Consider the following 27,772-nt stretch of genomic DNA (forward strand, 5'->3'; position numbering starts at 1 on the left):
CTGTCCAGTATGTCCGAAAGTATGTGTTTGAAAGCAACCCACCCACAGCTCTGCACGTACGAGTGGAGACATTGTACAAGTTGAGATGGATTAAAACTCTTAAAATGTAAAATGTAGACTGCAAAAATGAATATATGGGTGTTTCAAAATGTCTTGAATACAGAATACTGAATTTGGATAACAATTGACTTTTTCTTTTTCGGAATTTAAAGTGGTACTAAACAGCTGAACTCCGCCGACAGACATATTTCAGATAGAGCTGCTAAACTGAGCAGAACCTGTGGACTAAAGAAAAGAGTGAGAGCAAAAGATGGGCGTACATGGGGGTATGAGGAGCAGTGTGATTGGTCTAACAGGTCCACGCTTCAAACTCCGCCTCTGCAATGTCCAATAGTTGGAGTTTGCTTGTTTTTTTTTTACTAGAAAGTTGCAAATAGGCTCTCTTCACGCTTACGTCACAAACCGGGAAGACGTTTGGAAACATGCGATGACAACTTCAGGTGTAGTTACCAACACTGGGTTCACCAAGTCGTGTATCGTGTATCATTCGTTCATTTGTTCATTCATTCATTCATTTTTCAAAATAAAACCAAAAATAAGAAAACGAAAAAACTATTTTCTTCGTTATTTGTCTCCAAAACCAAAAACGATTCCTTTTGTTCAGTTTTGTTTACTCCTGGTTTTGAACTATTTTAGTCATGGTTCAGTTCTGGTTTAGTCCAGGCTCAGTCCTGGTTCAGCCCTGGTTTAATCCTGGATCAGTCCTGGTTTAGTCCTGGAACAGTCTTGGTTCAGTCCTGGTTCAGTCCTGGATCAGTCCTGGATCAGTCTTGTTTCAGTCTTGGTTTAGTCCTGGATCAGTCCTGGTTTAGTCCTAGTTTAGTCCTGGTTTAGTCCCGGTTCAGTGCGCAAAAGTCCGGCATCGCAGTTTATGTCACTAAAAGGGGAAACAGCCATTATCCACTTTTTCCATTATTCATTTAAACACAAAAACTGGAAAAAGTGACAAAAAATGAAGAAAACAGTTGTTTTTTCATTTTCTTATTTTTGGTTTTATTTTGAAAAATTAATGAACGAATGATACACGGATTCTACTGACTGTGACAAAACCCACTGAAGTAAATGTGATCAGCAGTAAAATGAAAACTGCATACGTATGTGCTGTTTGAAATCATCTTGAATTTGGAGTCTCATCTCTTCTAATCGCATGTACCCAGTGCGCTCGGAGTTGTGCGTCAGAGGGGAAACGATGAAAACTAAGGTATGGTTGTAACTGTTGATTAGCCCAACATAACGGAACACTACAGTGACATGGAGATGAAGAAAACTGGGCCATTTTCCCAATTTTCCTAGATTTTCTCAGACTTACTATCACGAACAGAGCCCACATGTTTCTAAACGTCTTCCTGGCTTGTGACATAAGTGTGAAAAGAGCCTTTTGACCTAGTTTGCTCTAAAGTTATCAACAAATTACTAGGAAGAGTAGACAGTACCAGTAAAAATACATTTCCTTCGGGATAATAAACTCTTTCTAATATAATCTAAAACACAGTATAGTATAGAAAAAGTTTAGTTAATGTTTAGTCATGGGTCTCCAACCTGTAGCTTCCAAGTAGCTCGCCAGAGAATTTCTGAATTATGTGTATTGCACTTAATAACTAAAATCTGATTAATTACCTTTGTATGTGTGTCATTTTGATTCTTAACTTGTACAGTAATAAATGGATAATGGTTTATGTTTAATAGGCATCTAATTGTACCCCGTCTAAAGCTTGTCATAGTTCTTCTACTTCTTTAAAATGAGTAGCTCTGGTATTTTCTTTTTATAAAGGTAGCTCACCAGAGGAAAAAAGTTTGGAGACCGCTGGTTTAGTTAGTTTAGGGATTTAGTTAAACTTTTTTCGTCACTGTGTATGGTTTTTAATGGTATTATCTCCTCCCCCTAGTGTTTTTGATAATGTTAGACCAATTAAATTTGCAGCTTTTTGGTCAAAAACGCCTAAATCTAAGTTTGTGCTGCCTTCAGTGGCCTCTGCAGTTTCAAGTAGTTGGTGACATCACAAAAGACTGACCCGATTACAGCCAGAAACTTCTGAAGACAAACACCTGGCTGCAGGGGAGGAGTCTGAAGTGTGGATTCCTGTTAGACCAATCACACTGTTCCTCATATGTCTCACTCTCTTCTTTAGTCCAGTTTAGCAGCTTTATTTGAAATGCGGTTGTTTATCGTGTCATGAAATTTACCTGATATTATTTCGTTGTCTGGAATTAAACATTTGTGTCTTGCATGCATTTAATTCAAACTTTTTAACACCCTGTGAAGCCGCCTGCATGTTATTCATCACAGAGAAAGATACATTAAACGCCATGCCGGTGAATATTCCAGTTAAAGCCATGACATCTCCATGCAGACCCTCCACCGGAAAAGTTCCATAGTGCACCTTTACCTCATAATTTTGAAGCTATTCGTTTCTGCAGTGACAGCAGTGGACCTCTGAACACAGTGTACCAGGCAATCACCCAACCAATTCTCCCCTATGGGATGTGCCCCTCGGTGCTTTACTTCTCTTGGGCTGTGAAGCGGAGCGTATAGGTGAAAGATGCTGATTTCATGGTTGAAGTTGTAGGCGGTGGATACAAGGAGGAGAGCGAGGGGGGAGAGAGAGAGGGGAGGAAAGAGAGGGAGGAGAGAGAGGGCGTTAAATGAAGTCGGAGAGGGACAGAGGGCTGGACGAAGCGGTGAGAGTTAGGGGGGAGAGAAAGGGAGTTAAAAGAACGGGGAGGCAGAGAGAGACGGAGAATGAGCGCTGTTAGACAAAGGGGAAAAGAGAAGGAGAGGGGTAAAGAGAGAGAGAAGGAGAGAGGAGTTAAAATGAAGGGGGGAGCGAAAGGTAAAGGGAGGTGGAATGGCGAAGGAGGGAAAAACAGGAGAGAAAGAGGGGGATAGAGGACGGAAGAGAGAGACAGAACGGTGGTAGATGAAGCAGGGAGAGAGGGAGAAAGAGAGACGCCTGATAGACGATAGAGAGGGAGGAAGAGAGGGAGGGAGGGAGGGGCGGTAGACTGAGGGTAGACTCCACAGAAGTGCTGACAAACTGCGCGCTCCTCAGTTCAAACGCGTGTCAGCACTTCAAAGTCTCTCCCAGCCCGAGTCCTGGGACGAGAGGCAGCCTCTGGCACCGGGCTGAATGCAGAAGAGTATAAGGGGGAATTATTAGAGGTGAACCAGGGAAAAGAACAAGGACTTTTCACACTTTCATACAATAAATAGTCATTGTTTATAGTCACTGGGTATGTGGATTTGTAGTAAAAGTTCAGTAACTCACAGATATCTTTGCTATCTACTATCTTTCTATCTTTACATCACAAACTAGGAAGACGTTTGGAAAGATGCGTTTACAACTTCCGGTGTAGTTCCCGACACTGGGCTTGCGGCCGGAATAATCTTGAATTTGGCGGCTTCATCTCTTCAAATCGCATGTACCCAGTGCGCTCGGAGTTGTGTGTCAGTGGGAAAATGATGAAAACTGAGGTGTGGATGTAATTGTTGATTAGAAGAACGGAACAGAACGCTGCAATGACTTGGAGATGAAGAAAACTGGGCCATTTTCTCATTTTCCCAGATTTTGTCAGACTTAGTACTGTGAACAGAGCCCGCCCCTGTAGTTGTCATTGCATGTTTCCAAAAGTCTTCCTGGTTTGTGACGTAAGCGTGAATAGAGCCTACACTGCTGTTGTCTCAGGAAGTCGTCAAAACTACCCAAATCCAACTATTTTAAAGTGGAACTAAAAAAAAAGTGAGTGCTGCCTCCACTGACTTCTGCAGTTTCAAGTAGTTGGTGACATTACACAAGACTGCTCGAATTGCAGCCAGGTGTTTCTGATCACAAATACCTGGCTGCAGGGGCGGAGTTTGAAGTGTGGATTCTTGTTAGACCAATCACGCTGTTCCTTACTCCTGCAGACTCCGCCCCTCGTCCTCTCTCGCTCTCTTCTTTAGTCATCCAGGTACAGCCCAGTTTAGCAGCTCTATTTGCAATGTGGTTGTGTTTAGTCCCACTTTAAATTCATGACATTTTAAAGGTGCACTAAAAGTTGTTGTGAAGGGTCATCCATATGCTTGTCATACAGATGCTGTTGCTTTGGTTAACTATTTCAAAGTATGGCTTGAAATTTATGTTTTCTCCAGTTATATCATTTTTATTTCTTAAAAATACCTAGGAAAAACTTGCATTCTTACTGTGTGTGCGGGGTCGCCTCCACAGATCTGACCAGTAATTTGACCTTCTAGCTTCACCTGGTTTCCATGGACATTTTGTAACATACAGGAAAAGCAAAAATATCTTCATGACCCTCCACCAAAAAATTTAAATATTCAGTCATTTTGTCTCTATAAATTCATATTGGTTCTGTGCTGGGTAGCATTTTGTTACTGGTAGGGCATCTTATGTAAAACTGTGTAAAGAAATTAAAAAAAGAAGAAAGAAATCAAATTAAATTAACTAATAATAATATATAATAGCTTACAAAATATTTTCATATCAGGAAATCAGGATTTGTTTTTAAAGAAATTGCTGTATTAATTACACTTCCCTGTAGTTAATTATGCATTATCTATTTTATTTAATTTTTTAAGCTTTCTACCATGTTAAAAAGTGTTCTGAAGGGGGAGTGACTTAGCACAGAGAGCAAAAGGAGGGGTAACTCAGCATTAAAAATAAAAGTAAAAATTATGAAACATGTTAATACATTGTTTTTGGCAAATATAGCATTTTGAAAACAATAAAAAGTAAAATGGACATCCGAATATCCCGTCGTAGCAGTTAATACGCCATAGAAGTAAAATAGCCCCTTTTAAAAGCAAGAAATTGGCAGAGAAATATAAACTCAACCTTGAAAAAGTACCTCTAAACTGTCCAGACTCAGCTGTGTTTCGCCCCCTGCTGGTTATATTGGATCTTCTCCATAACCTTGACAAGGATTAAGAGGAAATCCCATCACGCAAAGTCCACATGTGTAGTTTATGGCCATGATTTCTTAAGGCTTTGGGTTAATTGGTGTTACACTGAACATATTTGAACTGTCATACCTCTGACCTCCACCAGGGCAGCGACGGTGAGGCAGGACCCAGAGGACAGCAGGGAATGTTTGGCCAGAAAGGAGACGAAGGACCGAGAGGTTTCCCTGGACTTCCTGGACCCATTGGACTGCAAGTAAGTTCAACAATGTACAGCTGTTCAGAAATGTTGTTTTATTTATCAGCGTTGTACTAAAAGATAAAATAGACCCTTCCAGGAGTGACGCTTTTAGAATTGTTGCACACACGGCATGGTACAGATATTATATGTGTGTATTTTTCAAACTGTAAGTCACACCAGCCAAAAAATGCGTAATGAAGAAGAAAAAAAAACATGGAGTTGCACCGTTTTGGGGGAAAATTTATTTTATGAAATCAGAGACCAGGAACTGACATTTTATCTTGAAAGGCAAGTTATAGTAAAAACAATAGAATAGAGAAGAACAGACTGTTAACCTCACATACGAACAATTTTTTAGATAACTATAGCATAAAAAACATAACATAACAAGTTTATCTTCATTCCAAATCACTAAATCCATTGACTTCTTCATCCTCAGTGTCACTTCTGACCAACTCCGCGACCTCTGGAGGTAAACAGAGCGCCGCTTCCTCTTCTGTGTAGCTGTCGTCAACTCAGCATCAGTTCCAGTTAGAATTATTCCGGCCTTTCTGAATCCCGACAGGATGATTTTAGTTGTCTTTATGTTTGTTTATGTTTTAACTCTTTCCCCCATGAAGACTATATTTGATGACCCTCCCTTGTTTTCTTAATGACGTGTTTTGACACCTCCGCTGTATCACTAAAGACGTGATTTGACGACCATTACAAATGGCTCGGTTTTTCACATGTAAACAGAGGCTGTGATAGGTGAGGGCCACTACAACCCATACATACTAATATATGTATGGGCTGTTCCAAGTAGGCGTCCAAGGGGGAAAGAGTTAAATTGTCAGTGATACAGAAGTAATGGTGCGATCGGCTGACATGATACAGACAGGACAGTGGCTCTTTCTCTTTATTCTGCAGCCGACATGTGCAGTAGAGAGAAGTGACAGTGGTACAGGAGCACGCAAGCCTAGAGCACCTCTCGCTGCTGTCAGTGTGAAAATTTTACCATATAAGAGTATAATTCGCAGGACCATCCAAACCATTAAAAATGTGCGACTTATAGTCCGAAAAATATGATATATTCCTTTAATTTCAATAGGACATCAAAATAAAAACATGCATTTTTACGTTTGGTCACAACCATCAATACCTAAATTTTATCTCTAGATTCTAAATTTCAGTAATATTTGCAGGATTTGTAGTAAATTTTACTCTCAAACTGTTGTGACCTGCTATCTTTTTGGTGCATAATTGTCAATCAAAAGTATAATTTAAAAAATGTTTATTAGCCTACATGGTTGTTAGTGTGCATGCAAATTTTTGGCGTTAATTGCTAAGGTTAATAATATGCATAAAGCAGTGCTACGCGTGGTTAGGTTTTCTAACGAGGCTCTGATGTTCCTCGGTGGTACAGCTTTGCCTTACAGCCTTGCAGTGAAAAAAACATTTACCCACCTCAACATCTGCTCATTTAAAATTCTTCTATAACTTTAATACATTTTAACTAACCGGAATAAAACCTGCCTAGTGAATAGCAGATGACTATAACCGCGATCGTTTTGGTGTGGTGCTAACTAAACCTCCTGTATCCCTTGTTCTTTTTAAGCTTAGTCATGCAGTCATTTCCATCTCCCGCAAACACATATGATTTATTAATGCAAGTTTAGCTCTTAACCACACTTTGTACAGCTTCAGGCAGTTGGCACTCTTCCCCAAAGGATTTTACCACACTGGGCTCAAAATATATCGCGTTTTTCTCATTTTTATATTCAGAACAGTTTATAATGTCATCTGGGCTCCTGTTTTCACCAATATTTCATTATTATGCAGTAAGCTACCGCCCTGCAGAGACCCACACCCTAAATCTACTGCTGTGTGGGCCCATTACATGAATTTTGAATACGCTTTCGACTGGATAAATACACTACGCTATGAGCACGACTTTGTAGCTATGGCTCTATTAATAAATTTGAATAAAGTTTTGCCATGATACAATGCAAACCCATTTTCAGTTCAGTATGTTATTTAAAATGTATGTTTGTATAGAGGCCGTTACTGGGTTTAAGATGATATCACAACATGGAGATCAGATTTGGCCCAAGATATAATTATATTTGGCCTGCGAGATCATCTCAAATATGTATTAGAGCTGGCCCGCCGGCTACAGATAGAGTCTACAGAGACAGTATTTATTTAAAATGTTGTTATTATCTAATATTATGCTTGTTCTAGATTCAGTGTTTAAGCAAAAACTATTATTAAACATTTTATTTAATAAGAAAAGGTTTAACATGACATATTTTGAAAGAAGAGAAAACATGCAGATGTTGTTAAAATTTTTCAATAAATATTTTGTTTGGCCCATGATTTAATCCCAGTTTTTAATTTTGGCCCTCTGTGAATTTGAGTTTGACACCCCTGATGTAGATTGATTGATTGATTGGTAACACGTTTTGAGTAACATTGTGATAATAAAACATTCTATAGACTGATAAAATTTAACACAAATGGGGGCAGCTAAAAATAAGATTGTTAAAATACAGATTTGAGTTCTTGTGTGTAGTCACTAATAAAAAAATTTTTATTAGGTTCAATATTTGTGTGTTTACTTTTTGGATATGTCATTGCAAAATACTGGCTCTTTTCCCCCATGTGGTAGTATGACATTATAACGTTCTAGGATCATGAAAACCTCTAAAGGGTTATTAAATATATAAATAAATATTCACACGCTATTAATTTTATTGTAATATTGTATTTGTATGTTACGTTTCTGTATTGTCTTTATACTAAACAAACATATTGGAGATACTGATATTGCTTCGTTTCATACTATTACAACATAAGCGTTAGACAATTTAATAAATACATTTCAATAAAGATTATGTTGTTACTGATAATCATGTAGAGGACCATTTTAAATATAGTACATCTCATATTCAACGTCCCATTTAATCTATGTTATAATGTTGTTTCATCATCAAAATCTTACCTGGAGTTGTGTTTTGTTTCATCCACACATGTTTAACACACAAACCCTTTAGGCAGTTCTTCTCACAAATGGAAATAAACTCTGATCCACCTTGTGATTTCATGTGGTATTACAGGAAGTGCTCTACTGTGTTTTTAAACTCCACACACCTTCACTAGAATCACTTGGATAATATCAGACCTAAAATTGCCAGTTTCAATTAACCAAAAGGTAAAAGGTGTTCACTACAGTTTCATGACATCACAAGGTGGAATAGAGTAATTTGTATGGAGTCAGAAAGCTTTCAGAAATATTCATGTGCATAGTTTAGTCCTGGTTCAGTCCATAAGCGACGCAAAAGTCCAGCATCTCAATCAATGTTTCTTCTGCTCAGTAAATAATGTCTGTGAAGTGATGGCGTATTTTTGACAGCAGAGTTGCACCTGTGAGTTCGTATTCATACTGAAGAAAGTTTTCGTGATTATAATTCTTGATGTCTTAACTTTCCAATTTGTATTCTGATGGATAAAATACACACAATAAAATACAATTTTGTTTACGACTGGACTCAATGGAGAGTTTAAGAATATTTATTTTATGCTCAGCCATATGTGTACAGCTTTTCCAAGTATGCACAGATTTCTATTCTATGCACACGGATATTTCTGAAAACTTTCTTACTCCATAAATTTGAGCTTTGGAGATAGACCGTAATAATGTAGCATTACTCAAACATAAATGAAACCAAACACAAATCTCTGGGTAAGTTTTTTGATGAAGTAACAACATTATAACGTGGATTAAAGCTCACAGGACTCCACGGCGAGATTATGAGGTTTGGAACATGGGGGTATCCAATGCTACTATATTTTACAAGCATTTACAATACAGATCAACACTAATTTAGATTTCTGTTGCTGCATACAAACATTACATTTTGTCTAGTCAAACTGCAGTACACAGCCAAATATCAAATTACAATTTCTGTTGCCAGATTTGTACCTTTCAATTGTTAAAACCAGTTCCCTCAGCCAGACTTTTGTGCTACGATTCTATAAACCAAGGATGTTGTTCAAATTCTGTGCCCGTGGTCAGAAATCACTAAAGCTACAGATAATTGCACTGAGGAGCTGAGCGCGCACAGCCTCTGCCATGTATTGAAGGACGGCTTAGCTAAACATAATTAAAAGACTCGAGATGGAGTGCATTATGGCCAATTAAAAGTCAATTCCACTTAATAACAATGTTATCTGGGTCTATTGACCAGCGGGGGGCATTCATTTCGTCCTCTCTCTCTTGGGGATAATTGACTAAAGATATCCTATAGTGGGGCAGGATTTCTGTATTCTCTGCCACCAAAGCAAGTTCCTCCTTCCCTTTTTCAGCTCAATAATGTAGAACAAAGATACACAAGTTGTACTGAATATCAACTCAATTGGGGCCTGTTTTAATATATGAGTAAAGGAATATAACAATTATATCTACTTAAATGTAATGGTATGCATACATTTTCTAAGTTAGTGCACATCTCTATGGCAATTTGCAACCAACAATTGACAATTTTATGTTTAAAAATAATTATGTATAATTATGTATATGTATAATTATGTACTGTGCTGCCAACAAGCTATAAAGAACAAAAAAAAATCTGGATTTGAAATTTGCACTTACAATGTAGCTCAAAAATGTATAAAAGTAGAAGTAATTTCCTGTACATTTCTGTTTTGACCAGGGTGACAAATTGTATTTATTACAATTTATTTAAATTACAAATGTTAATTATTAAGCAGCCGTATTGCAGAATGTATTGCTGTATTGTATTTATAATAAGAGTAAAGAATTAAAGCTACCACCGGTAAGTTTATTTTGATATTTTTCTACCTGTAGATGGTAGATGTGAAACCTGTTTCCTGTCCCCTCACCTGGCCTTTCTGCTCTTCTTCAGGCAGCAGTAACATAGATGCCATCTAGTGGTGATATATGATAATACAACAGAGGAAGGGCATAGGTTTGGTCTCAACTTTGGTGAGGACATTATCAGCTAATTATCAGTCCGGCTGCTAATAGTGCACGAGTAGGGCTCAGTTTGGGAGGTGCACTTGTGGCGAAAATGTTTTCAAAGTTTCGTGTGTAGCGTCTTCACTCACGCCTGCTCAAGCTGCCATCTTCGGGTGCTGGCTCTGTACTGCCGCTTCCCCAGTTTAGGCTCTTTGCACCACTAATGACATCGCTCTGTTGCAGCCAATGAAATAGCGGCAGGTGTAACCCTGTCGTCATATCACTGAATACATCTCAGTACATCTAATAAACAAAATAAAAAATTAATGCTACTGAGTTTGGAAAAATATCAGAATAAATTTATATTTGTGTTTATTAATTAATAAAATGGCAAATATTGGTAGGGACTATTTTGTCTTCCCCAAATATTGGTTGTGACACGTCCCCACCGTCCCTATGCAAACCTGCGCCGTTGCATCAGAGGTGAGTCAGCCAAACTAATCCACTGACTGTATAAAGAAGTGGACTAAGGTCGTGTGACATTGACCATAGTGTTCAGCTCCAGTCAAATGAAGCTCACTGAGGCTTGCGGTTACGCGGTGACTTTGGAGCCAAGTTCCATATTAGGAATAGGAGTTACGAACAAAATCGCAAAATAAAAACACCAGGATCACGTAGAGCATTTTAATACGACCAAAATGAAGAGCGAATTGGAACGCGCCAATGGTTAGGTTGCTTTATTCGTACCCGTAGGTAAATTTGTTTTGCAGATTTGAGAGACTGGTCCCACATTTCACTTTTCATTCATCCACATTATGAACAATAAACACATATTAAAAACACAAATACAAAATAAAGTGTTACAGTGCTCCGCTGCAGAATGGCTTTGTTCCATAGATTCTCCTATACAGTCCATATCTAATTACAATTGGTTGCTTTAATTTATCGTTATTATGCCAATTCACTATTTATCTTATCACTTATTATATTATCTTAAGTTTTTGTAGGCCTAGGTTGTATTGTGTATTGATTGGAAAAAACAGACTCACACATATTCACAAAAATCTTCCAACATCACTTACGGTTTTGTTTGTTTTTTATTATCTTTTGCTTCATAATGACACTTAGAACAACTTTTAATTGACAGCTCCAACATGTACAATGCATCAGTTCTAATTCCCATTCGTCATTGCGCCAGAAAACACCTTTATTTATTTCCCATTGTTGACGTATGCTTTATTACACCGACTAGAAAACCCCCATCATAATACAAATTAGCTTTCCGAGCTATTACCGCGCCGCATTAAATCACCTAACCAATCCAAAGGTGCATGTATGCCTTCACATTGACAAATACAAGTGTCATACGAGTTTACAGTGACTTATCATTACCGCTGCTTTCCGCCCATATTATGATTGAAACACCGTTAGCATCGCGCAAACATAACAAATCATATGTGTAATTTCACCCATACAATAGGCATTTGGGTGTAATTTCCCAGCCAGGTAAAAGTTGCACTGAATAGTATTTTCGTCAGGCATGATTGAACCTCCAAATAGTGTAATATGTGAGTGTTGTTCCCACTTTCACACACAGACGCAGATGGATGGGGCCCACACTATGTAATTTAACCAGGCTGATTATAGTCAAGCCTCCCATAGCCTTTAATTACAAAAGGTGTCCTTGTTGACTAATTGTGTGTTTACTTTCAGAGCTGTTGGGGTTATTAATGCGCACCAAAGCTCAATGTTCAACAAACATCATCCATAAGCGGTGTTAATGAGAAGCAGAAATGTATTTTTTGATCTTATTTTTACAATTCTGTGGTCTGTTGGGTTTAAATGTGGGCTTTCTTTTTTTTCTTTCTGTGCACAGGGTTTGCCGGGTCCTCCTGGTGAGAAGGGAGAGAACGGAGATGTCGGGTCAATGGTGAGTACGGATTACGTTGGGAAAGTTGGGGTTAGTTTGAGTATATATAAATATTTTTTTAATTACAATGATCCCCGTTTATCGTGGGGGTTACGTTCTAAAAATAACCCGCAACAGGTGAAATCTGCGAAGTAGTCAGCTTTATATTTTACAATTTTTATCTGTTTTAAGGCTGTAAAACCCCTCACCACACACTTTATACACTTTTCTCAGACAGGACAGCTCCTTTTTGCATCCTTCTTAAAACTTATTGCTGCTGTCATCCCTTTGTTATTTTCCTCTTTTATGTAACGAACCAAAGATTAATTTATTCCATAATGGCGCTAACAGCTGCGTAACTTGTATCTTCCTTCAGCATGTCCAGAACTTTTTGTGCAATGGTTAAAGCATCTTCCTCTGGCTTTTGGGTGCGACCGCAGGAGCCTTTGTCGGTGCAGAACGTTTCGTCGACATTTTGGGTTTTGTCAGGAAGAAAACTTCAGTATCACATTGCTAACGATCAAACATTATATAAATTTGTCAAGATGAACGCATTTTGTACTGTACAGGAGACATGGTACGGAGGAGAGTAATTGAGTTTACTGTCCCTTAGCCAATCAGGAGGCAGGGGGAGGAGCACAATGTGCATTCATACCCCTTTAAAAAAAAAAAAAAAAAAGCATGCAAAACTGCACTAATAATAATAATCCGTGAAACAGTAAGGCCGCGAAAGGTAAACCGCGTTATAGCGAAGGACGACTGTATACCTAACGAAAAAAAAATTGACAAAAAAAAGAAGAAACCATGGGGATGTAACAATAACCATAATATCATGATATCATTTCATCAAAAGTCTAATATCAAGGAGCATCACAATATATCAGATTACAAGTTTCTTTGCTTAAATGCATCGTTTTATAGTAGTAACAGCTTATAAACATTGGGAACTACATATCCCATGATTCATGTCAGCACAGACAAAATGAAGAAACATGTTTTTTACTTGAATTCTTGGGATTATGACAGTTATGACAGTAAGTAATTCACACCAAAATCTTGTCAAGGTATTTTAAAAACAAAAAAGTGTCTTATCTACAGTTATATTAGCCTCTTCAAAATTTCGCAATAAATGTCGTATCATGAGATGCATATCATGATAATATCGTATCGAGAGATTTGGATATCGTTACATCCCTAATAAACAGCCATAACTCACCCCTCTCTCCAAACTCATCACAAACACAAAACTACATAAAAAACACTCGGCAAACAAACTTAACAAACTTAATTAACTGTCAGTCATGTCCTCTCCTGTCAAGATGTCCAAAAAGATCAATCAGTATTTACGTGTTGTGTTGTTTTTTTTTTCTTTTTTGCTTCATAGTTTTCAAATCAGTAACTTGCAATGGCATTTCAATATGATGTTTGCAAGTCCTTTCCAAATTTGATGGATCTGTTTCTATTATGAATCCGTTTTAGATCAATATTGTGGTTTACAATGAACAAATGTAAAATCATGATCTAAGTATGTTATAGTTTAATTCAAGTATCATGTTATAAATACTGGATTGATGAGAAAATTTTAACAAACATGTGCAAGAGCTGACAAATTATTTTAAAGTCAGACTGTCGTTTTATTCAGGAATGAAAAATGAATCCCTCAAACTTGTAGAAAACACTTAATCTAGTCCTTAGCCCACACTTCTCCCAGTGCTGGATTATGGTGATATTGCATCCTAAATCTGCAGTAATAAAACCTCTGAGCTTTTCATTCAGCACGTCGGTTCTTGACTATGCTCTAAAGTATGTTCGCCATCTTATCTCTTTATATAAAGTCCAAAATATACATTGAAATTTTGAGGATTGCTTTTAGTTAATGAGAGTGTATTTTCTGTCACTATTTGTAAGCAGTGAAATTGAAATGCAATGAGCCAATGTGTGAGGATTAAGTTAAGGAAAATACAATTTACCTCCAGAAATTGTTGATAATGTTGCTATTCCCTACATAATAGCATAATGTGATTCAATATTTTCCTCATTGTTTTTTGTTTGTTTTTTAATGATGAAAATGAAGAGATTATATTTGAGTTGTTGCTTAGTTTTGACTGAACCTTGTATTTGTGCACAGGGTCGAGCTGGTCCCCCCGGTCCCAGAGGTCCTCAGGGTCCCAGCGGCGCCACTGTAAGTCACATGATCAGTTTGTCTTTTAGCTTTCACCTCCAGACTTCAACAAATCAACAATTCAACAAATGCATTCATATTTTTATGCTGTCAGCAGCACTCATAAACTCACTGTGTTTCCCTCACAGGGAGCCCAAGGCCCTCCTGGTGGTGTGGGTTCACCCGGAGCTGTTGGAGAAAAGGTAAACTTTAGTCTAGCACTTTTCTGGAAGAGCTTTTGTAAGTGTGTTAATTATAAAAACTAATAATTGAAAATACAGATATTGCACTAGTGTTGTGACTATACTGATCTGACTCCATATTTTCTCTGTTAAACCAAATAGAAAGATATCAGGTCTGCTTGTGTTCTTGTATTTGTCTAAAATTAATTATTGAATTATTAATGCAATTGTTTAGAAGTTTCCATATCTACAACAATCTAATTTTAATCATGATTATAAGTACTGTACTAAACACTCAAGTATTTATGCAGTATTAGTAAAACCTTTTGCCTCTTTTCATATGCAGTTACCTTTAAACATGTTTTCACAAATTATAACAAATAAATATTTTTGTCTTTAAATTAATATTACATAAAGCACATTACATACAACGTAATGTTTTATAAATTATTGTCATCTTAAAATCTATTTTTAAGCTTTTTGATTTGCCTCAGCAGTCAGTTTCTTCTTGTGTAAATTGCACATTGTTAAGATTCAATATTAACATGTCTATTGTGATTCTACAGGGAGAAACAGGAGAATCTGGCAACCCTGGTTCCCCTGGAGAGCCCGGTATTGGAGTAAGTACTGGTTCATTTTGTTCTGTGTGTAAACAGTGTAAATAGTATTTTGTATGCATCAGCTGTTACATGAATGAACACAGTGTGCCCCTGCAGCCTGTGCCTCATGTTTCTATGTGCAGTTATAATGGGGCTTTTAATTATCTGATCGTTATGACGCCACTGAAGCTGTGCTTTCTATGTTCCACAATAACACGATTATTGGTACAATCCGACTTAACCACGAGACATAAATATCCCAGATTAAATATGTATGCATTAATATGTATTCATTTGAGCTAAACTAGTCATAATGATGCTACCAATGCAAGGTTTTAGGGCAAGTTATTCATACCTCCATTTTAATTTAATAGTTTTCCCATATCTACAAGAAAAATTTAAACATAAGCATTTTAATCATATTTATTCTTATATTACTACAATGCAGGATCAGTTTATATTGATACTGCAGTGATGTCATGCTGGGGGGATAATTCACATTAACACACAAATTAGCAAACAGCCTTTCTTAATAGTCTGCAAACTCAATAAAAATACAAAATTTCAGGAGCCTGTAAACAATATAAGCGTACATGGTCCCTTTAGGTGTTCAACAAAAAGAGTGGGTGTGACTAAGTGAAAAACTGTGGGCTAAAGCTTGTAATCTTAAAATACTTCAGAGCTCAGATTGAAGTTTATCTTGAGTAACACAGCTTCAGACAGAGCAGAGCCTCTAGTTAGCTTCACGGCCCCAGGGAATGTTGATGGCATGAGCCGCAAAGTAATCAGTCAATAGTTGAGTGTTTAACCTGTGACTTTTGAGTTTTTGATGCTAGAATAGTGTCCCCTCATTAAAAACATACCTAGAGTTGTATTTCACATCATCTACGCTGTTTCACTAATCCTCTGTAGAAAGTATTTTGCCTCTGAGATTCACCAAACCCTCTGTCCGAATTTTCCCAGGATTGTGACGTCATAGATAGAAGCCATGTGCAGTTTTTAAGCCCATAAATCATGACAAACTACACTGGTGCTCTGAAATTATTATTTTTTTCTAAATCATGATGTTCCAAAGCAAATTACGCAATACCATGTTTAAAGGCCAAGAACGATACATATAATTTATAATATTTGTCCTTTAAAATATTAACTAAAACCTACATTGATCAGTTCTTGTTTTATTTCATTCACTGATGTTGTTTTAATATAGATTTTATGTCTGTCACTGTAGTCCATTTTAAAGTTGGTCTAAAGAGGCTCTCTGCTCCATTGGTCCGACTTACGATGCACAGTCTAATTATGTCCCCTGCTGACTCACGGCTCCTCCGCTTCCACCATCAGCACAGCTCAGATGATGGAGCAGTGATAGCACTATTTACTATAATGACAAACTCCAGTGTGGACTTAAAAGTGCTTTGAATCTAAGAGCATCCAGGACTCCATTTGTGCTCTGCTGGTCAACTATAGTAATGATCAGTATGTTTGTAAAAGGTATTTAGTTCTCAAACGTTTTAAAAGCCTTACATTATTCAAAATTGACTCTTGTGAGATTTAAGACATGTTAGAATGTTGTTAAAAATACCTTGAGTTATGTTTTGTTTTATTCACACATGTTTAACACACAAACTCTGCATATTTAACACCGAAATCTGCTCCACTTTGGCAGGAAGTGCTCCACTGGGTTTTTAACACCTTCACTACACAGCAACACTGAAGGGTTAAAATGTCAGGGTAAAATATTTCAGAGTGGTTTTTACCACAAAACATGTTTTTGTGTGTATTTTAACAATTTGAAAGTTATATGGGGGTTTGAGTTGGGGTTATTTACCAGAGTTGATATGGTTGAACTTAATTCAGCATCCTCTAGTGTTAATTCAATGTCCTCTAGTGTTAATTCAACTTCCTCTTGCATTAATTCACCTTCCTTTAGTGTTAATTCAACTTCCTCTAGTGTTAATTCAATGTCCTCTAGTGTTAATTCAATGTCCTCTAGTGTTAATTCAACTTCCAATTGTGTTAATTCAATGTCCTCTCGTGTTAATTCAACTTCCTCTTGCATTAATTCAACTTCCTTTAGTGTTAATTCAACTTCCTCTAGTGTTAATTCAATGTTCCCTAGTGTTAATTCAACTTCCAATTGTGTTAATTCAATGTCCTCTCGTGTTAATTCAACTTCCTCTTTGCCATTAATTCAACTTCAACTCCTTAGTGTTAATTCAATGTTCCCTAGTGTTAATTCAGCGACCCTTAGTGTTAATTCAACTTCCTCTAGTGTTAATTCAATGTCTTCTAGTGTTAATTTATCTTCCTCTAGTGTTAATTCATTCTCATTTAGTGTCAACTCAGCTTCCTCTAGTGTTAATTCAACTTCCTCTAGTGTTAATTCAACTTCCTCTAGTGTTAATTCAATGTCCTCTAGTGTTAATTCAACATTCTCTAGTGTTAATTCAACATTCTCTAGTGTTAATTCAACTTCCCTTAGTGTTAATTTGGCACCCCCATGCACCACTTCAAACTCCTGCGAGAGAAGACCAGTTTGAACCAGTTTTGTACATAATTTCATCTTAAATAAACTAAAATAAAGTGTAAAAATAAAACACCTCTGTGTGTTGTTTAGCTAAATCAGGATAACCCTACAAAGTGTTACCCATTCACTCTCAAAACGTTAATATAACTCTAGATTTTGGGGTTAAACAGGAACTTTGGTCCATTGTTACTTAATTAACATTTCCAAAATATTACATTAACTTTGGACTCATAAAAACTTATATAAACCCTGAGAAAATGTTAAAATTTATTCAGTGAGAGTCAATTTTGGCAGAAGAAAAGATAAAAGGTAGCGGTTAACTTGAAAGCTACCACTATATGACATCATAAGGTTTTGAGCTTGGGAAACAGTTTAATAATGCAGCATTAACCAAACGTGTGAATGAAACAAAACAAGTAAGTAAGTGTGCAGAATTCAGGAATTTATTAAAAATATGGAGGAGGATTTGTGGGTTACAACTAGATATTGTCAAGAGGTGCAAAATATTGAACTTTCAAGTTGGAAAAAAACGATTTCAGATTAAACATGCACAACTCCAGGTGTGTTTTTGACGAGGAAACAACACTGTAGCCAGGTTAAATGCTGTGTTCATGTGTTTTCCCTTTATAATCCTGTACTCTTCCTGTGGTTTGTCTCAGGGCTCTAAAGGAGAGATCGGAGAGAAGGGAGAGACCGGCCCTCCTGGAGCGGCCGGACCTGCAGGAGGACGAGGACCCCCTGGAGACGACGGCCCCAAAGGAAACCCTGTACGTCCAACAACACAGTACAACCAATTAGGGCTGTAGTTCTTTAGTTGTTGAGTCGATTAATCAGTCAATGGTGTCTTAGTCAACGAAAATTTGTATTCATTGAAAGAATCTTTTTTTTTTTTCATTTAGTTTTTAAATTTTTACACGGGACAACAACAGAAAGGAGAAGTTTGTGAGAGATTTGATATTTTGGGGTATTTTAATGTTTCGTCTTTCTTTAAATACATTGTACATACATTTTATAGCAGTGGTCCTCAAACGTTTTTGCTCCATGGACCGGTTTTATATCAGACAATATTTCGCGGACCGGAGGGGGCGTGGTGCGTGGTCCGGCGGCATGGGTAATTCCAGGCTAAATCCTGTTTTAGTCCAGTTTTAGTCCTGGTTTTAGACCTGTTTTAGACCTGTTTTAGACCTGTTTTAGACCTGTTTTAGTCCTGGTTTTAGACCTGTTTTAGTTCAGTTTTAGTCCTGGTTTTAGACCTGGTTTTAGACCTGTTTTAGTCCTGGTTTTAGACCTGTTTTAGACCTGGTTTTAGACCTGTTTTAATCCTGGTTTTAGACATGTTTTAGACCTGTTTTAGATCCTCTTTTAGACTTGTTTTTAGACCTGGATTAGTCATGGGTTAGACCTGTTTTAGTCCTGGTATTAGTCCTGGTTTTAGACCTGTTTTAGACCTGTTTTAATCCTGGTTTTAGACCTGTTTTAGACCTGTTTTAGTCCTGGTTTTAGACCTGTTTTAGACCTGTTTTAATCCTGGTTTTAGACCTGTTTTAGACCTGGTTTTAGACCTGTTTTAATCCTGGTTTTACACCTGTTTTAGTCCTGTTTTAGACCTGTTTTAGTCCTGGTTTTAGACCTGTTTTAGTTCAGTTTTAGTTCTGGTTTTAGACCTTGTTTTAGACCTGTTTTAATCCTGGTTTTAGACCTGTTTTAGACCTGGTTTTAGACCTGTTTTAATCCTGGTTTTATACATGTTTTAGACCTGTTTTAGATCCTCTTTTAGACTTGTTTTTAGACCTGGAATAGTCATGGGTTAGACCTGGTTTAGTTCTGGTTTAGTTCGGGTTTGACGTACAGGAGGAGGGACGGTCCGTGGTCCGGTTCGGTACCAAAAGACCAATGGCCACGGGTTTGGGGACCACTGCTCTATAGCACTACTGTACACTGCTGTAGTTAGACTATGCACTGCACAATAACAATGTCTAAAATACCTCAGTTTGTGTCGTTTCCAATAGGTAAGATTAATTTTGTCATGTGGGATGTAGTGAAATGGAGCAAAGGATTATGGTCTATGTAGTTCCCTTTGCTTCTTTACTATGCCACTGCTACAAACCAATGCGTTTTAGAGCCAGGAGATTGTAATTCTACTCTCCATGATAATTTTATGAGATTTTTTACTCTGCAATATCTCCAGTGTTGTATCATCCTTTATGTCTTCCTGAGGCACTGTTGATACTAAACCACTCTCCTCTTCTCTCTGTCCCTCCTACTCTTTCTCTCATTTCGCTTTTTCCCTCCCTTTCTATTTACTTATCGCTCTATATCTCCCCGTCCATCTATCTCTTCCCTGCTCTCTCACTGCATCCGTCCCTCTCATTTTCCATCTCTCTTTTTCTCCTGCTACCTCCCTCTCTCTCTGTCTTCATTTTCTCCTTCCTTCTGTCTCATTCTCTGTTTCTCTTTCTCCCCTTTTCTTTTCTCTCTTGTTCTGTCTCTGTTCTTTTCTACCCCCCCTCTCTCTCGCTCTCTCTCGCTCTCTCTCTATCTCTATTCTGCCCCTCTCTCTCCCTCTCTCTCTCTCTATTTCTTTTTCTCCCCCTTTCTTTTCTCTCTTTCTCTCCTATTCTCTCTCTGCTCTCTGTCTCTATTCTCTCCTTCCTTCCCTCTCTCCCTCTCTGTCTTTATTCTATCCTTCCCTCTCTCTGTCTTTATTCTCTCCTTCCCTCTCTTTCTCTCTCTGTCTCTGTTCCCTCCTTCTCTTTGTCTCTCTCTCTCTCCCTCTCTTTGCATCTACTCTCTCCTTCCCTCTCTCTTGCTCTCCTCTCTCTGTCTTTATTCTCTCTTTCCCCTCTCTTCCCTCTCTCTCTCTCTCCTCTCTTCCTCTCCTCTCTCTCTCTCTTCTCCCTCCCTCTCTCTCCCTCTCTTTCTCTCTCTCTTCTCTCCTTCTTCCCTCTATCCTCCTTGTCCCTCCCTCCGTCTGTCTCCTTCTTTTCTCTCCTTGTTCCCTATCTCCTCTATCTTCCTTCTTCTACCTTCCCTCTCTCTGTCTCTTCCTCTCTCTCCCTCCTCTCTTCTCTCCCTCTCTCTTGATCTCTCTCTCTCTCTTCTTCTCAGGGCCCAGTTGGATTCCCTGGAGACCCTGGTCCCCCTGGTGAGCCCGGCGTTGCTGTAAGTGCTGCACTCATCCCTCCGAAACTCAAGCTGTGAACGACTGTCACCTTCTTCTGTTTGTAATGACTTGATTATAATGTCAAGAGAATTTACATAGGCTAAATATTTATTCGTACGTCTTTATGTTAAATAGCTATTATTATATCAAGTACACGGCCTATATAATGCGTGATACCAAACAGGAGTAAAGACTCAACCGTAGAATTTAAATATATTGAGTTTATTTTGGTTTTATTATTTAAATTACAGTGTTTTATATTATCATTTGTTATGGCAATCATTCAAAATTTCCATCACTTGAAATCCATAAATTATTGTTAAAACCATAATACAATAATAGATTTGACGTCCATTTTATAGATTTGCTTTGCTTTTGAATTTTTGATTCGTTTGCTGGAAGTATTCCCTTTATTCCCGAAGTTGCCGTTTGCGCTGCTTTCATCATTTGGATTGTATTATTTTGCATGAGGCAGCAAATAAGTTCTATATGGCTTATGAAACTGTTTTAAAACCTCCCCGAGAACTCCTGCAGTGTTGACTTGTTGGTCCACATGAGCACTGAACATTCTGCACAAATCAGCTTATTTTATATCATATTTTAGCTGCAAAACTTTTCACAAATTCTGAAAATGGGATTCCCACTTAAATGGAAGTTGCCACCACAAAGAAAAGCAAAGTTTAATAACCAAATTGGGCCTGATGGAATAAGGTCAATAGGAGAATAAGTTCAACCTAGATTGTGTTTAGTAAACTATAACACTGTCATACAATGCTAAATGTGTTGATTTAAAAAAAAATAAACAGTATATTTTAACAGTCCACTTCATACTCTTGCAAATTTGTTTTTTAGGGTCTTGATGGTCTGCCCGGTGACAAGGGAGATGATGGAGAAGCTGGTCAGCCTGTAAGTTTTGGTTTACATTTTGTCCTGGTTTAGTCCTAGTCTAACACAGGTACACTTTCAAGTTTAGGCTATTTATTATTTGGTCAGTTTTAGTCCTGATGTGATCTTAGTTTTGTCCTGTTCTAGTCCTTGTTTAATTCTGATCAGAGCTCGGTAGAGTAAAAACTTGTACTCAAGTAAGAATAACATGACTTAAAAATAATATTTCTCATGTAAAAGTACAAAGTAGTGTTCCAAGAAATTACTCGAGTAACAGTTAAAAGCATTTGGGAAACTACTACTCAAGTAAATAACTGCTGGGACGTAACTTCTGATTTATAATTTGAAGTTAATGTCATTGGAAGGACAAAACATAAAATAAATAATGCACAAAATCTGGTATTTCCAAAGTATAAACATAAAAATGAGAAGGAGCGGTGCAAGAATGACAAATCTTCAAATCATTGCACATTGTCTACATAAAGCTTTTGTCACTTGTACTTGTTACTTCAATGAAAATATTATTGTTGCTCGTCAAGTGCTCTGAAAACTGCAATTCATTTAAAAGCTTACTCAAGTAAATGTAACTGAGCACTACCCATCTCTGATCCTGATTTAGTCCAGGTTTACATACAGGTTTAGTTCTATTTAAGTCCCAGTTCTGAAGTGGTGTATGGACGCAGTATCCATCTTGTTAATTCCAAACTTCATAATGTTTCATTTTGCCATTCCCTGCTCTGCACATTTGAATAAAACAGATTTAAGTGGCTTTTGTCCTGTTTTTAGGGTCCTCCTGGTCCATCTGGTGAAGCTGGAGTACCGGGACCTCCTGGCAAACGGGTGAGTACGGCTCCACTAGAGACACTTCATTATGAGAGCAGAGTGCAGATGATTTCACACCGCATTTTTAGTGCATGATCACTTTATTTTGAAGAGTCAGTCAACAGGGCTAGAGTCTATTTTTCAGTCTATTTAATATTTGATATGGTCAAAGATGCCTCCTACTATTACTACTACAAGTAATAGTGTTTTTAATGTACACTGACAATACTGCTTTTTTTACTTTTTGAACATGATTCTTTTGTTTTGAAGGACCAGTCATGTGCATATATGTGCAGTATATTATATATTTTAAGTGTATTTTGTGAGATATAAGTAGTAGAAGCACATTGTAACTGCACTGGAAATGTGACAAATCTAACCATTACTCAACTATCTGAATATATTTAGATCTACTTATTACAGCATTACTTAACATAAAGTAGCAGGGCACTTTCTTATGCTATCTTTTATTGATACTTCTTAAACTACCTCTAATATTTATATTCCTACCACCAAACCTAGACCCCAATTCTCAACTGTCTTTCCAGGCTTTTATTAAAACTACATGTTTAACTAGAATAAAAATATACCTCGGATAAAATACTTATGAGATTAAATAAAATACAGCCTTAGTAGAACTACACAATCAACCTGCGAGATTTTATGATATATGCATATATAACCTTATTTACAGACTCAGGGTCCAGACCGTACACAGAAGGACACACACCCACAATACACTACATTCATATATGAAGCCACCAGCACACACACACACATACATAAAAAAACTACAGTAATGTAAGGTCCGGTAGAATTAAAATACATATAGCTGGCTCTAATATTGGGTGTCACTTTCCTTAATATCAGTCAAGCACGTATTATTCCATTCCTTGATTCATTTAACCTGCACATAAATTTGTACATGAGGTTCCTCATTTGAGCCTGGAACGAGGGAATATTTGTGACCACAAACAAAGCACTAGCACTTTCCCACCTTGCAGTCTTTATACTTTATACTCTTAATTAAATTAGACAGTGCCTAAAATATGTGCAATACAGTGAGTCTTACTTTTATTCACACTACAACTACTACTGCTGCTACTACTACTACTATTACAACTACAATTACTGTATCTACTATCACCACTGTTATTCATCGGAGCCTTCTTTACTATGGAGCTAAAATGCCAATTAAACAGATAGTATTGCTCTATGATAGCTAATTTCCACTACACTTAGGCTGCGTTCAGACTGCAGCCTGAAGTGACCCAAATCAGATTTTTTGGCTTCTATGTGACCTGTATCTGATCTTTTAATGATAGTCTGAACGACACAGATCCGATTTTTTCAAATGCGACCCAGGCCACTTGGATATGTGGTCCTGAAACCGATACATATCCGATCTTTTGACATGCGACTTCAGTCTGAACGGCCAAAGCGCATTCATTCGACCTGCACGTTATCAACAAGCCACAAACGTCACTATTCTGCGCTGAAGTAGGCGAAAATTGTTAATGAACTCTGTGTCACTGAAGCTAAGCACATCGCCACTCACCACTCTTGGCTACGTCTCCGCATCCACACGTTCCTTTCAACGGACGTCGGTGCCACTGCCCCACAAAACGCCACGGCCAAAAACCTCGTCCTTCTCCTTTTCAATCTCCTCAAAACAAGTAAGTTGTTCATGTTCTGGCTCCGGTACGAGAGGAACTTTAAAATCTCCAGGTGCTCAATGCTCGTGTCCATGTTTGGACAACTTCAGTAAACACAGAGCACGTTCGCTGCGGTTGACGTCATCGTGTCCTCCAGTGCATGCGGGACACTTTCGGGCCGTTTAACGTTCACACAGGGGATCGCATACAAGTCGCATTTAATTGGAAATGTGAACGACCTCGCAAAAACATCGGATTTCACAAAAATTCGGAACTGAGCGTTAAGCCCTGCAGTCTGAACGTAGCCTTATATGAGTTTTATTTTGAAGGGCCAGGCCAGTGTAGAACATTTGAGCCTATTATTCTGGTCCATTTAACTGCATATATGACAAAGAGCAAGCAGGAGCCCTTCCTGTGACCTTCATCGATGTGGTGAGGGTTTGACTGACAGGAAAAAGACCATTGATAATCTCACTGAAATTATGTTGTCACTTAGAGCTCCGTATGGCCTTTCTGACCCACCAGGATCACACTGCCTTTACTGTACATGAAATAACTGCAATTGTACTCTGTATGTACTTTATTGATCATATTAGATTACATTGTAGGTAGTTCACATAAGGAGCCGTGCATGGGCTTCAGAATGATCAAAAATAGGAATGGTGTGCATATTATGACCACACTTCAGTTTTGTTACTTATTTAGTGGAAGGAAACGTTTATGCAATACATTTCATTTTTTCACTGTTTTGTACATCTGATTGACTTAAGAATGCTTTGAATGTGATTTTTTTTTTTAGAGGTTTTACATATAATAGAAATGCGCTTGTTTTTTGTTTCATTTTTTACCACCGCTGGGCTGCATACCCTTTCTCAACCATTCACCAAATTTCATCAAGTTTTTCTATTCTTCTTGATAAAGTGTGACCTGCTTTGCCACAGACATGCAGGTTTTGGTTTGAAATGAGAATCACATGAATCCAAGGTAAAAAATGGCTTTGCTCTGCTCGTACTGTGCTGATAAATCATTGAACAGTGTCATTTCCATGTCCCCCACATAAAACTACATCTCCACAAATTCACATTCAGCCATGGACTCTTGATTATACAAAAAAATATAAAAAAATACTTTGAACCGTAAGCACTTTCAGCTCGTGTTTTTGTATTCTGTTGGATATTCTGGTGACATGAGCTACAAAACAAATATACGCCCACTACAAAGCATAACAGAGCAGAGTTACTAATGCTGTTCTGAATTCTCTATCACACTCATCAGCTACTTAAAGTGCTTAATTACACCAGTACTGTACAGTGACAGTACTCTGGGGGGTGTATCTTATGTATGTTTGTGGCGGAATGTTCAGCTGTTTCCATGGTGACACAGTGCACACATTGGCAAACACAAATCCTAGTCTCAAAACTCAAGAAAAAATACAAAATGGATGAATGGACCACAAGCGTTCATGGTCCCGTTTATTTGACTCACTGAAAAAAAAACTGTTGGATAATGCAAGTACTGTATTTTTCGGATCATAAGTCGCTGCGGAGTATAAGTCGCATCAGCCAAAAAATGCGTAATGAAGAAGAAAAAACATATATAAGTTGCACCGGACTATAAGTCGCACTTTTTTGGGGAAATTTATTTTATAAAATCAGAGACAAGGAACCGACATTTCATCTTAAAAGGCAATTTATAGTAATAATAATAAAACAGAGAACAACAGACTGTTAACGTCACATATTAAAGAGTTATTCAGATAACTATAGCATAAAAAAACATAACATTTTACCAAACTCTCCATCGCACTCCAGATCACTAAATCCATTAAATTCTTCATCCTCGGTGTCACTTCTGAGCAACTCCGCAACCTCAGGAGGTAAACAGAGCGCCACTTCCTCTTCTGTGTAGCTGTCATCAGACTCAGCATCAGTTCCAGTTAGAATTATTCCGGCCTTTCTGAATCCCGACAGCATGGTTTCAGTTGTCTTTATGTTTGTTAAAATTTTAAATTGTTAGTGATACAAAAGTAATGGTGCAATTGACTTTCATGATCCCAGACAGGACAGAGGCTCTTTCTTGCAGGAGACATGCGCAGTAGAGTGAAGTGACAGTGGTACAGGAGTAATAGCAGTAGCAGATACTGACACACAAGCCTAGAGCCTCTTGCACCTGTCAGTATGAAAAGAGTATAAGTCGCAGGACCATCCAAACCATGAAAAAAGTGCGACTTATAGTCTGAAAAATACGGTAATCCATTCTTTACGATCAGACTGTGTTAAAACAAAGCTCAGATTAAAGTCTAACTTGAGTAACAGCACTTCAGACAAAGCAGTGCAGTTGCCTTTTCCTTTTTTTATTACATTTTTTATGATAAAACCATTACCTAATAACTTAATTGCTCTGATATTCAACAGTCAGCAACTATATACTGCTGTATTCTGCAGACAAATTCATATTACGTATTTAGTTCTTCTAGAGCTATTTTTCATCCAATCCAATAAAATTATTGAGTAGTTAATGCACTTTTGAAATCAGGTATTTTTTCACCCTGTACCAACCGCACTCATTCTCACTCAATACCTTTTATAGTAATTGACTGAATAGTGCATAAAAAGTGATTGCAGACACATCCTCACGAGTTGACCGTGGCACGTGCCCGTATAGAAGCCCTATTGAAAAGCCCCGTCTTTGTTTGCTCTGCTGGCCCATGTTTTTCTATAATGGTTAATGACAATCCACTCACAGGCTCTGACCAGAGGCAGAGTGGAGCTGGGAGAGGCTTTTAGCTCACGATATATGGGACAGTCCATCCACTGCCAGCATGAGCACTGGACCACTAGACCACTGTAGTACTGTAGTAATGTAGTACTCTGTAGTACAAGGTCAAAAGGGCAGGGACCACAGTTAGCTTTGTGTTTGTTTAATTGGTATTTTATTACCATAATAAAGAAGACTCAGAATAGCAGTGGTGATAATAGTAGTAGTAGTAGTAGTAGTTGTTGTTGTAGTAGCAGTAGTAGTAGTAGCAGTACTAGTCATTGTAGTTGCAGTAGTTGTAGTACTAGTCATTCTAGTAGTAGTAGTAGTTGTAGTCATTGTAATAGTTGTAATAATAATTGTATTTTGTAATAGTAGTAAGAGTAGTAGTAGTCATTGTAGTAGTAGTAGTAGTAGTAGTAGTAGTAGTAGTAGTTGTAGTAGTATTAGTATTAGTAATAGTAGTCTTTGTAATAGTTGTAATAGTACTAGTATTTTGTAATAGTAGTAGTAGTTGTCATTGTAGTAGTAGTAGAACTAGTATTTGTAGTAGTAGTAGCAGCAGTAGTAGTAGCAGTAGTAGTAGTAGTAGTAGAAGTAGAAGTAGTACTAGTCATTGTAGTTGTAGCAGTAGTAGTCATTGTAATAGTTTTGGTAATAGTATTGTAATAGTTGAAGAAGAAGTAGTTATAGTTGTAGTAGTTAGATGAATACTAATATCAAACTTTATTGTCCACTAGCAATAGTCGTAGTAGTAGTAGTAGTAGTAGTAGTAGTTGTTGTTGTTGTTGTTGTTGTAGTTGATTTTTGTATTGATTAATTGTTAACTTTGCAGTAATGTGGATGAGAGCTTATCCCTCAACTTGAGTATTATCCTGACATACTCTCATATCACTACTACTACTACTACTACTACTACTACTACTACTACTACTACTACTACTACTACTACTA

General features: G+C 37.6%; 1 protein-coding gene across 1 annotated transcript in view; it reads left to right on the plus strand.

The window, feature by feature from the left end:
• Positions 1 to 27,772, plus strand: part of LOC110153471 (collagen alpha-1(XI) chain-like) — a 214,237-nt gene that overhangs the window by 168,647 nt on the left and 17,818 nt on the right. The window contains 9 exon segments of the mRNA XM_020917373.2: positions 5,106 to 5,213; positions 12,035 to 12,088; positions 14,196 to 14,249; positions 14,378 to 14,431; positions 14,977 to 15,030; positions 18,196 to 18,303; positions 20,645 to 20,698; positions 21,552 to 21,605; positions 22,371 to 22,424. Coding sequence (XP_020773032.2) covers positions 5,106 to 5,213; positions 12,035 to 12,088; positions 14,196 to 14,249; positions 14,378 to 14,431; positions 14,977 to 15,030; positions 18,196 to 18,303; positions 20,645 to 20,698; positions 21,552 to 21,605; positions 22,371 to 22,424 — 594 coding nt within the window.

The sequence above is a fragment of the Boleophthalmus pectinirostris genome, unplaced genomic scaffold (assembly GCF_026225935.1).
Source record: "Boleophthalmus pectinirostris isolate CB_2022bp ecotype Guang Dong unplaced genomic scaffold, ASM2622593v1 HiC_scaffold_16, whole genome shotgun sequence".
NCBI lineage: Eukaryota > Metazoa > Chordata > Actinopteri > Gobiiformes > Gobiidae > Boleophthalmus > Boleophthalmus pectinirostris.